Source organism: Poecile atricapillus, chromosome 1 (genome assembly GCF_030490865.1).
Source record: "Poecile atricapillus isolate bPoeAtr1 chromosome 1, bPoeAtr1.hap1, whole genome shotgun sequence".
In the NCBI taxonomy this organism is placed as follows: Eukaryota; Metazoa; Chordata; class Aves; order Passeriformes; family Paridae; genus Poecile; species Poecile atricapillus.
The window spans coordinates 38,869,196-38,881,910 of NC_081249.1; the positions used below are offsets into that span (position 1 = coordinate 38,869,196).

At 38.0% G+C, this 12,715-nt stretch overlaps 1 protein-coding gene across 1 annotated transcript in view; it reads left to right on the forward strand.

Moving 5' to 3' along the window:
* TMTC4 (transmembrane O-mannosyltransferase targeting cadherins 4) overlaps positions 1–12,715 on the forward strand; it is a 55,004-nt gene that overhangs the window by 29,564 nt on the left and 12,725 nt on the right. Inside the window, exons 9-14 of the mRNA XM_058829220.1 lie at positions 339–541; positions 3,796–3,967; positions 4,055–4,186; positions 11,577–11,656; positions 11,829–11,936; positions 12,060–12,201. Coding sequence (XP_058685203.1) covers positions 339–541; positions 3,796–3,967; positions 4,055–4,186; positions 11,577–11,656; positions 11,829–11,936; positions 12,060–12,201 — 837 coding nt within the window. The remainder of the gene's footprint in view (positions 1–338; positions 542–3,795; positions 3,968–4,054; positions 4,187–11,576; positions 11,657–11,828; positions 11,937–12,059; positions 12,202–12,715) is intronic.

A 12,715-nucleotide genomic window follows, 5' to 3' on the forward strand; every position in this document is an offset into this window, starting at 1 on the left:
TGGAGGAAGAAAGGTGAAGGCAGTGGGTGATGTCTTTTGATGTTTCCTCCTGTTGTACGAGATTGTTCTTTTTATGTATGAATATTGGTTGGACAGCACAGAATTGCATTTTCCTCCTCTGAACTAGAGAGCCACCTAGCTATGTTTAAAAGAAACTTAAAAATTAATTTCACAGCTGTAATAGTAATGGACATGTAAATAGTTGTATTCTAACAGTACTCATGGCCTCTTTATTGTGTTATGAGGGAAATGAGGGAGGAGAGAAGGACTAAAGTTGCCTCTCCCCCCCCCCCCAAGTTTAGTATCAAATAAATGTTTGTTTTCTCTTTGACTGACAGGCTATAAACTATAATTACTACTATTCACTGAATGCATGGTTGCTGTTGTGTCCCTGGTGGCTGTGTTTTGATTGGTCAATGGGCTGCATACCCCTCATTAAATCCGTCAGCGACTGGAGGATAATTGCACTAGCAGCACTTTGGTTCTGCCTAATTGGTCTGATATGCCAAGCTCTATGCTCGGAAGACAGCCATAAGAGAAGGTAAGAGACAGTGATGAATTTTAAATGCCTGGCCAACTTGAGTACAGTGTTATTTTGTTAAATCCACTACTGATAATTTTAACAATTCAGTGGAACCAGTGTCTAGCAAATGCAGTTCAAATAAATATTTATAGCTGTCATTACAGTTTTATCCCAATTTGGGCCCATCACTGTACACCATCTAGTAGGAAACAGAGTTGGAGGAGGAGGCATGGATGGCTGCTTTATTTTTTCTTCTTAAATGGTATTCTGAGGTCCTTAACACTGTAGGTGGTAAAAAGTAATGTGTGCTCAGAACACAGCAGGAAATTATATTTGTTGTTGCCCTTACTTCTTACAAATCATCATTTCCTTTAATTTTCTCCTAATAATGAAAGACACAAGATGTGCTTTGAAAGCAGGTAGGAATACTGCCCATGGTCATAAAGTTAAAAAGTAAAATGCTTGGTCCCTAGTATGTATTCAGAAAACAGTTTGTACTTTAAGAAAAAGAACTTAAAAAATTTATTGTAAACTGTTCTTTCCCAGTAAGGGCTTCTGCTAAACTTTGCAGGTTCTGTTCCCATGGATTTTATGTAGATTTAATTTCTCAGTTCCTTAAAGTTTTTCAACGGCTCAATCACAGAGTGGTTTGAGTTGGAAGAGATCTTAAAGGTCAGGTGATTCCAGTCCCCATGCCACAGGCAGGGACACCTTTCATGAGACCAGGTTTCTCAAAGCCCTGTTTATCCTGGCCTTGAACATTTCCAGGAATGGGACACTATCACTATGTGTCCTTTTGAGAAGCCCATCTCCAGCTCTCTTGTCGCCCCCTTTAGGTACTGGAAGATTGCTAGAAGGTCTCCCTGGAGCCTTCTCTTCTCCAGGATACACAACTCCAACTCTCTCAGGTCTCTCACAGGAGATGTGCTCCAGACCTCTCCTCATCTTTGTGGTGCATCTCTGGGCTCATTGCAACAGGTCCATGTCCTCTCTATCTTGGGGGCCCCAGAGCTGGATGCAGCACTCCAGCTGGGATCTCACCAGAGCAGAGGGGCAGGATCACCTCCCTCGCCCTGCTGGCCATGCTATTGTAATGCAAGCCGAGATATGGTTGGCTTTCTGCACTGCAGGTGCACGTTGCTGGGTCATGTTCAGCTTCTCATCACTGAACACCCCCTAGTCCTTCTTCTCAGAACTGCTCTCATGCCATTTTCTGTCCAGCCTGTCTTTGTTCTTGGGATTGCCCTGACCCAAGTACCAGACCTTGCACTTGGATTTCATGAGGTTTGCATCAGCCCACCTATCCTATCCAGGTGCCCCTGGATGGCATCCCTTCCCTCCTGTGTTGACTGCAGTGCACAGCTGGGTGTTGTGGGCAAAGCTGCTGAGGGCACGCTCAGTCCCACTGTCCATGTCACCGACAGAGATGTTAAACAGTGCCTGACCCAACGCCAGCCCTTGGGGAACACCACCTGTCACTGGACTCTGGACACTGAGCCATTGACTGCAACTCTGTGTGCAACCATCCATCCACTTCCTTAGCACCAAGAGGTCCAGCTGTCACATCCATGTCTCCAGTTTAGAGATGATGTCATGCCAGACAGTGTTAAATGCTTTGCACAGGTCCAGGTAGATGGTATCACTTGCTCTTCCTTTATCCAGCAATGCTGTAACTCCATTGTAGAGGGCTATAAAATTTGTCAGGCACATTTTTGCCTTAGTGAAGCCAGATTGGCTTTCACCAATCATCTCCTTATTTTCCAGATGCCTTAGCATATTTTCAAGGAGAATCTGCTCCATGATCTTGCCAGGCACAGAGGTGACCTACTGACCTAGTTTCCTGAGTCTGCCTTTTTCCCTATTCAAAACATGAAGGTTATGTCTCCCCTTTTCTAGTCCGTGTGAACTTCATCAGACTGTCATGACTTCTTAAGTATGATGGGTGGGATCTCAGCACTGTCTTAGCTACTTCATCCATCAGTTCCCTTGGGATCTGCAAGTGCACCTTATCAGGTCCCAGGGAGCTGTGGGCCTTAGATGTTCTTGAACCTGACCTTTTCCTACAGCAGGCAGTTCTTCATTCTCCCAGTCTCTGCCTTATGTGACTTGAGCAGTGTGGTTGGAGCACTTGCTGGTGAAGTCTGAGACAAGACAGTTATTGAATACCTCAGCATTCTCCATGTCCTGGGTAGCCAGGCTTCCCATTTGCTTCCAGAGAGGGCCCACATTTTCTGCAGTCTTCCTTTTATCACCAGCACAAGTAATTCTATTGTTCTGAGTGCAAAATCTTTTCTAATTCTTTTCTTCTCATCCCTTCAAATGTTAGCAGTGCACCCACCTGCCTTTCTGCTGTTCCCATACTTATTTGTACAGATAAATAATTTTGGAGAGGGGGTGGAACTCTTGCTGGAAGTCATGTCATACTTTCTAGTAAAAATTCACTTGCTAAGCCTTTATTGCTAAACAGTTTTTCAGTAAAAAGTGAAGACAAAAAGTGTAATGAAGGCCTAGGACTTTCTGGGGATGAGAAAAGACCAGGAGGATGCATCTACCTTACAGCATAGAGGTTAATTTGTAATAAATTAGAATAGAAAATTACCATGCCCATGGCCTTTGTAAGAAATACCTGACACGGACCTGAGCTTCTTATTCCCTTGTGTCAGCTCTGTAAAAGTGACGTACCTAGACTCTTTTGTCTGAGCTCTGTATAGTCCATAAACAGCTACCTGCTGAGGATGCTAGCATTGGTGCCTAAAAAAAGGAAGGCAAACTGCTCTCAAAAAGTGTGTGTCTGTCTGTAGAAAGAGAGTAGATTACTAACTTCCAAGTGGTTAACCACAATGGATTCTACTATTGATTTGTTTGTTAGGAGAAAAACCACCCTCTCGGTTGAATGTGCACCTAAGTTTCTTCTTTAACAGTGACTTGTGTTTTTTGACCCCATTACTGTCTTACTAGGTCCAAAAATAGACATGTAGCTTTTACTATTACTTTTCCTGCCTGTGTATTTTAAATAGGAGTTATGTTATTAATATGTAATGGGGCTATTTTCTGGCCTGGAAGCATGAATATTGCTTTTCTGGAAATTATAGCAATGATTTTTAAAATGCCTCACTGAAATTTGATCTTACTGGCTCTCAAAGGCTGTGTTTAAATGCCCTGTTCTGTATGCACATCCTTCTACAATGTTTAAATAAAGTTTATATGTTAAGTGGAAAAGATACTTTTGTTAAGATTTGTAGTTAATCTAAGAATCTATTTCTTGTTTGCAGAATCCTTACACTGGGACTTGGATTTCTTATTATCCCTTTTCTTCCTGCAAGTAATCTCTTCTTCCGAGTAGGATTTGTTGTTGCAGAGAGAGTCATCTACCTCCCCAGTATTGGATATTGTATTCTCTTTACATATGGGTTTAGTCTCTTGAGTAAGCAAGCCAAGAAAAAGGTACCATCAAAATAATCAGTAAACTTGTTCATGATGAAGCTGTTCAATTGCATGATTTGTTTCTTAATCTGGCTCTCTTTCCTTAAGAAAATTCTTGCAGTGGCAGTACTTGGAATCTTGTTGATAAACGTTACGCGCTGTGCGCTCCGCAGCAGCCAGTGGAGGTCAGAAGAACAGCTTTTTAGGAGTGCATTGTCTGTGTGCCCTCTGAATGCAAAAGTAAGTCACTCATGGACTTCTAATCTTTCTTCTTTTTTCTGTAAGTGTTTTGAAATTTGGGGTCAAGGAGGTGTTATGCATAGTTAATATATTGTGCTACAGTGTTATTCACAGTCTTGCTCGGTTCAGAGATGACATTGACATGTCAGACATCTAAATTACAGTGGTAGCATAGTCAAAATACCAGAAAGTGCAAATTACAATATTGTAATTCAGAACTTGGGAGTGGGGAGGTGAGGGAGAGGGGAGAATGCACTTCAAGAAAGGCATCAAGTCAAATTGGATGTACTGCTAATAAAATCTAGAAGAATTGTGTATATAATTGCAAGTTATTGCAACAAAAATATCAAAACAAGGTTAGTAAGCTGTAGCAATGTATTCAACTGAAAAATGTCTATGCTGTTTTTAGAATCCTTTCTGTGTGCCTTCCAGTGGAAATAAAGCCAGCACAGCTGAGGGACAAAGCAGCATATCATCAGTGCAATTGCGGGATGTGGGAGTAAAATTTTGCTCCCACTTCTGCTTTTTTACAGCAGCTGAGCGGGCTAGACTCTTCAGCCATGGGCACTGAGGAGAACTGCAATTTTCCCTGCAGGCTTAGTGAGGGAACAAGTAAGATGGTGGGACTGGATAGGATGTTTCACTGAGCTGAGCAGCAGTGTTCAGCATTGGAGACTAACTCCAGCCTCCAGCAGAGGTTACCTGCTGTAACAGTGACAGCAGTCCTTTGCCAGCCAAGAGTGTGACCTGTTGGAGCATACCACTGATGTTGTCTGAATCTTAGTAAAGGGACTCTTTGAAGAGCCTGGGAGTGGGAATATGCAGCTTGTCAATAAAAATACATTGATGTTTAAAATATTAGATTCCTGCAATCTAGAATGGTATGTAGAAAATACCAATCAAGACACAGGGTTTAAAAATGAACTTTTGAATGCTCAACTTCACAAAGAGAATGATAAACTTAGCATTTACTGGAATACAAATACGCAACAGTGAGCTGTAAAAAACATTTATGGCAAATATTTACAACATGGTGGCATCTTTCAGTAGTCTGAGATTTTAATACATAGGAAAGAGCTGCTGCATTTTATTGTGTGGCAGTGGTAGGCGACCATCTTCTTCTTAATGATGACCTCAGTGTATCTTGTCTTCTGGATGACAAGCAGATACTATAAATGGAGCAAATGCAATCTGTTTTCTTTGTGTGTAACTCCATCCATCTGCCATGGTAAGAGTGCTTCAGACAGATCCACACTCTTTGCCTGTGCTCTGAGCTCCTTGGACTCCAGCCATGCCTGGCTGGGAAGCTGTGTAGCTGTGCTCCCACAGTACTGCGCTTGAGCCGATAAGCTGTGCACAAGCTACTGAACTAATGCAGCTGGTTTAAAGCCAATGAATGTAAAGGCAAAATGAGCTTGTGTTTGTCAACACTGGGCACTGTAGATATGCCTGAGCTGTATTTCTGCTGGTGACAGCTTGTGCAAATGGAAAGCATGGAGATATGAACAGACAAAAGATTGTAGGCTCACATTTCAATTTTGCTTTGGGATGTAACTTTGAAATCACATTAGTAGGGAACTTTTCTAAGTAGGAGCGTTAGGGAGTCCATGTATGAGAGCCTATCTCTTGTTTTCCTTATGAACGCATCTATATTTATTTAATTTTGACAAAGGTAAATGTAAAAATTTGAACCAGGTTTTGTTCTGATCTTCAGTTGTCCTGAAATTGCAGGCTGCCTTTAAAAATGACTCCACAGGACTTTCTGTCAGTGACCTGTTTATTTTCAGTGGGAGGCTGATGCAGACCAAAGAATGGCACATAGATAATAGCTTTTTCTTGTTGTTCTTGGAACATATTAAATATGTGTAATGTGGTCATGCTTTACTTCCATTATGTAGCAGGATCTCAAAGTCTCAAATCCTCAGTAGCAGAAAAAGCTGTTCATGTTTTGTCATACAGCTCTTTTCAATTCCAAATTGTCTGTGTGGGAAGTACAGAGTAAACTTACCCTAATTCTAAATAACAAGAGCTAACTGCACTTCCTTGTATAATTTCAAGACTCATTTCTTTAAACATGTCTTTAGATAAAAATGAGGAAACTGCATTAAATGAGATTGTCTGGCACAGTAGTGAATCTGGTGTCTTGAGTGGTGACACATCTGGTTCAAGAGGATGACATTTAAGATCAACTTTAATAAATGTTGCCCGGTGACTTTAAAATTTATTGGAAATAATCAGGTATCATAATGAAGCTACAAATATTTTGACCTCTGAAAACATTCCAAATACAGATTTTAAAATGTTTTAAATATTTTTAAATTTATTTAAAATATTTTTAAAATGTATGTGTATATATGTACGCATGTATGTGTGTATATATATATTTATATAAATTATACATATTGGTTGGGTGGGTAGGGTTTTTTAAGAGGGAGAAACAAGTATGTTACAGATCTTGGTTAAACATGTCCAGGAGCATGTCACACATCTGAACTTGTGTGGCCCTCCACTCAGGTTGGTCTCAAAGATCATTAGACTGAAACAGTACACATTTTTAATACATTTGGCAGTATTTTCCTTAGCTGAACAGGAGGTGCCTGTGTATTGATTCCATTTTTCCTACCACATTTTTTCATACTGTATGGATTGGATTCTTCTCCTGGCGAGAAGAAGCTGTTTCTTTTAGCATGTGGTTCCTCACCTTGGACTAAATGAGAGACATAAGTCAGAAGGACTGTATCCTAGATTTCTGTCTTTCTCTCCACTGATGATAAAAGAAGTTCTGACAACCTGAGTAGATGTGAATACATAAGATTGAGATTTTGGCCCTGTCCTACTGCTGTTCACTATTTCTAGGCATAGCTGGATTGCTCCTCACCTTCTGAAGTCATTATACATTGTTTCTTTTAATTTTAAAGATTATTCCGAAAAACGCTCATCTTGCTGCCTTTTTTTTTGCTGTTGGAAATGTTTGCACTGTTGGAGGAGATGAGTTCTTTTTTCTCAGCTTTTAGAAAAGCCATAGTAGTTAAGAATTCAGAGATGGTCTTTATTCCTGGATGACTTCCTCTCATTGATTAGCTGAATAAATAATTGCAGTTACATTGTTACCTATGTGGGAAATAGCCAGCATTTTTCTTTTCCTAGATTTGAAATAACTGAATCTAAATGATTGTAAATTGTTGTTATTTTGTATGTAATCTCTACATTCTCCTTGCTACTGGTTTTTTTAAAGGGTCAGAATTATTAGACATAAGTTTTGAAAAGCCATTTCAGTAGCAACTTTTCTGCAATAATAAGCAAGGAAGTTAAAACACTCCCAACATAATGTTTCTGTCTGCCTTGACATACCAGAGTAAGTAACTTGAAAATTTATGCTTTATGCAAACTGCAGTCATTATAGATACAAATTTGTCAGAGATGAGCAATGCTTGTACTGAAAAGGTACAATAAGGCTGTGAGATTGGTTTCTACACTTTCTTAAAAGGTCCTGTAAAACCTCTTTGTTACAGAACAACATTTAAAGCTGCCTGAGGATATGATCTTTGATCCTTAAGGAAGCTGATCTAGAGGGCATTTCCTTTAGATATTGAGATTTTTTTTCTTTACACTATATATTAAAAGGGGATTATCTTCTAAGGAATTTAACTTAAGTGATGCGGGCTGTGTTTATATGGGCTATTTGCAGTGCTTTGCCACCATTTTAGATGTCAATTTTTTGTGTGTACAGGCACAGTCATGCCGAAGAAGCTTTAGACAACATTAGATACACAAACAAGACGTGAATATCAAAAAAGCTTTGTTTTATTATAATTTAGAAAACAGAGTTTTAGTAGTAGAAGAAAGAGAAGACTGATGACAGGAGCTGGCATTGAATGGAGGCATCTGCATGTTCCTGGAGAAATTTTGACATCTGTGCTTTGCTTTCATCCTTTTTAGCAAATGTTCATATTCGCTGAAAAAGAGATTATAAGCAGCTAGGAAGAGAGAGTAAAATTGGTGATAACAGTAGTGCTCCAACTGAGGGGATGTACCTCCTAGAAGATATTACATTTCAATTTCTTCTTGTTCTGCTCTGAGGAAAAGCAAAGGCAAAAAATCAGTCTTGCAATAGTTTCATTTTTGCATAGGAAAATATATTTTTTTTCTCTTCTTGTTTGAATTTAACATTTAAATAAGAGTTCAAGTATAATGTATATCTGGCACAGAATAATATACAGTGCTTTTTCTTTTTTATCCTGGTTTCTTAGGCCAATTGAGGTATTGAACAGACAAATACATAGAGCCTATTCCTTGGCTAGGCTCTGGTGCCATGGCTGTGTTAACTTATGTTAACTCAACATACCTGTTGAGAGAGGGTGGGTTCTACCCTAGGGTATTTTTACCTGATCTCTTAGATTTTGGAGAATATTCTGTTGTTATGCATCCCTGATAAATGCTCCTTTTAGAGCAATTACTGTAAAGTAATTGCCTATTTAAGACTGATAAAGAATCATCTGAGTATAATGTAATACGTCATTTCCAGTTAATATTTAATCATTTAATAACGAAGGGCTCCTAAATGTTTAACCAGGAAAGGATAATCTTCCCTCCCAGGCTAGCATGCACAATATCTGTCAAAAACAGAAGAACCACACCTCTAGAGATGAAATTTTAAACAACTCACTGGCCCCTCATTGTTAAAGATTATATTCTTCCCACATTGGTACATAGAAGGCAGGCAGCACATGTGTCCCAGTGTTGTGCAGGAGAGTCCCAGTCTGGTGCTCAGCAGCCTGCAGGTGGCTACTGCAGGCCTGCTTTGAGTGAGCTCAAGGCTGACCTTGGCATCTCTCTGCCGTGGCCACTGAAGTGAGAGACACAGCTGGATGGCAGAGGTAACCTGCACCTCTCAGATGACTGTATGTGCCTGGAAACCCTTTGCTGGTCCTGTTCTTAAGAGCAGGATGTTACTGCATCTTATAACCCATTTCAGAGCTGGTGATTTGTCACTGGATATTTATTTATTTCTTGGAGGCTGGGCACTTCTTCTGGTATGTTTGGTTTCTGGCTTTTTTCCTTTTCCCTTCTTTGTCACTACCATATTGAGAGGAACTAAAGCTACAATTTCACTTGAAGGGAAATTAGCAAACTTACCTACAGCAAGGTAATTTTTGGGGGGTATTGTATAGAAAGATAATTTCCTTTCACAAAGGAGCTATAGCTGAGGACAAAAGAAATGCACCATTGAAAATGCTAATAGTTTATTTAAATATCTGTGCTATCAGTTTTAATATACTACATCTTTTTAGTTCAGTTCACAAAATGTATGTGTGCACTTAATACTTCATTTGATGTTTTGACTTGAAAGAATTGATATCTCTCAGTTTTCTTCATACTGTACAATTCTGTTTACATGAGAAAAATATTCTTGCTGCTGGTACTTTTGGAGAAAAAATGGATGTGAAGATACTACATGTTTAAAAAAAACTGTGAAAAATAGAAAGTGAAGTGCTGTTTCCTAACACAAGATAGCTGACACGTGAAAAGCTGAGTGTGTACACCAAGATTTTTCTCATCTGTTCTGTCCTGGTCTTTAGTCAAATTCCATTTTGTAAAGCTTCATAAAGAATGAAATTGAATCAAGTTAAATATAATTTTGTTTGCTGATACTGAAGTGTAAAGTTATGTACTTCAAGGGCTAACATCCAGTACTCAGTGAAGTCTTTAAATATTTCTTCTGTGTTGCCACAATTTATCTTTTATCTGGGTAAATTTTGAATGTGTGAACTTCAACATATATAATCAGAGCAATCCAATTTGGTAAGAATGTTAGTGTTCTGAAAAATTTCTGGAAGAGATATATAAATAGAATTCAGTCCTAAGAAACATCTTTCAGGGTACTTCATTTTACTTTAATGACTCCTGGGAAAATGCTGCTCTATCTTTTTGTATCTTTTGACACTGTCAATAGATCTTTGGTTATTTCCTGATGTAAATGTACCATTCTGTTGCTCCTTTGCCATGGGCCTTGTCACATTCATAAAAATGTACAGTACAGGGCCAGGATTTTTTTCTTTGTGGAAGCTGTACTAGAACTGCTTTTATGGGACGCTGAATTTGTGTGCTAGTTTATATCATACAGTGTGAGGAGCTGCTTCTGTGCATGCTTAGTAAGCTTTATAGCATCTCTGCTCTCCTTAAAGCCAGTGGAAATACTTTTTCTCCCTTTTGAGAAAGCATGGAAAATGTCCTTAACTTCATTTGTTGATGGTATGTTACTGCATAGTTACAATCAAATAGAGATGAAATTCAACAATTAAATACCATAACAACTAGGCTCCAGCAATCATGTGCGCTGGATCAATAGGTCCCAGATTCTGTGCCAACTGCAATTAGGATTTTTCAGTTAATGGACACGTCAGATAAAATCCTTTTTTTAATGTAGAAGGTGAATTAGACTTATCTAAGTGCATTCCAAACCTATCTTTTTTGACTTCAATCTGTTGTTTTTTCCTGTATAGTGTTTTGAAATTAGATTTTTGAAGTTTGGGGAAAATTACTGTATGTGTTTGTTTTAGATGAACTATATACAATTTGATTTCAAATAGTAAAGTAATCTAAACAATGAGTCCTGATCTGGGCGCTGAGAAATCTCTTTTCAAGAGTCAGTACTCACAGTACTTTTCAACCAGGTAACATAGTCTTCTGAGATTTGTCTTAAAGTGGGATTTGAGATGTCTTCCAACTCAGATTTGTCCTGAAATATATTTATTCCTATTTACTCTTGCCATAAATTAGGATGATACATCTTCTCCCTGTAGACTAAAAGCTCTAGATCTTTCCTTCATTCTTTGGTTTTTAACAGGCAAAGTCTTCAACATGTTGCTATGCATATTATTTCAGAGATGCTCTTTGATGCATTTTTATCCTAAGACAATAATTGTGCCTGTCTGTTACCTTTTGTTTGGGTTTTTTTGTGAATTTTTGAGTTTCTTCTAGTTTATGCTATAATGAAAACAAAGTTTCACACATTGCTGTAGTGTTTCTTCTGCTATAATACGTTTGATTTGAGTCAAATTTTCTCTTACCTAGCAAATAAACAAAATTAAGGCAGGAAGTCTCCATACAAAGTGCCTTGTGAAAGGTTTGGTGACCTTATTTATAAAACTAGGAAGTGATTAATGTCTTTTAAATAGCTGGAATAGGTTAGCTAATCTATACCTCAGATTTTGTCTTACTGTCTTCATTGTATGAATTATCCAATCTTAAGTATCAACCTACACCAAAAGCCAGCAGCGAATGACACAAGTGCTGACTGTTTCATTTTTGAGTAAGAATTTTTAGCTACTTGGTTCCACAAAATATCTGACTGTGTGGCATCTGGTGGAATATCCATCTATGTTTTCAGGTGCACTACAATGTTGGCAAAAACCTGGCTGACAAAGGAAATCAAAGTGCTGCAATCAAATACTACAGAGAAGCTGTAAGGTATTAGAAATTTTACTGCTTTAATGATCTGTCCTGAAATTGCTTTCATGTTTAACATGAAGAAAATGCTTAGGTATTCATTTTCATGTTCTGCAGCATTGCAGAGCTAGCAATCTGCATATATTAATACATGTCCATACATAATAATAATCTCTTAAATTTTAAATTTTAGGTTGAATCCAAAATACGTGCATGCCATGAACAACCTTGGAAATATTCTGAAAGAAAGAAATGAGCTTCATGAAGCAGAGGAGTTGCTGTCCTTAGCTGTACAAATACAGTATGTTTAAACCAATGCTAAAGCAGTGTTTTGCACCAGCTGAGCCAAAATGATACAATAGGATCTTGTGTTTCAAATGCTTAATTGTCCTCTCCCTTGGTGTTTTTTTCCCAATTTGCCCAGACCTGATTTTGCTGCTGCATGGATGAATCTAGGAATAGTGCAGAACAGTTTAAGAAGGTTTGAAGAGGCAGAGCAAAGCTACTGGACAGCAATTAAACACAGAAAAAAATATCCAGATTGTTACTACAATTTAGGGCGGTTGGTAAGTGCTTTTGAATAAATGATAGCTATGACTGGAATCTGTGTGTCTTTCTGTGTGTATATATAGATAGATTTATATAATTCTCCTGTACTGTTAGAAGCTGATAGTTATCCCAGTTTGCTTATATTGTACTTTAGGGTGATTTCATACTTTTGGTAGCTTTTCCTATTGCTTTCCTGGTATACTTCTTTCCATACAACCTTTGATAATCCTACTTTATCATATAAAGAAGTATGAACAAAAGTAGAGATTTTTAAATTATTTTTTTTCCAAAAGGTATTCTTAATCATTTCCCAATATTAGATTGTTCTGCAATCATTTGCATGGTGATGTATACAAACAATATACAATTGTTAGCTAGTAGAATGCTGGAAAATTCAAATAATATTTTTAGAAATATGTACATAAAATATTTACTAAATATTAATATTAAATTAGTAATTTATTATTAGTAAATACTAAATATTTACTAATTCTCTTGTGTAGATTTCTAAATTGTATGCTGTTTCTTCTC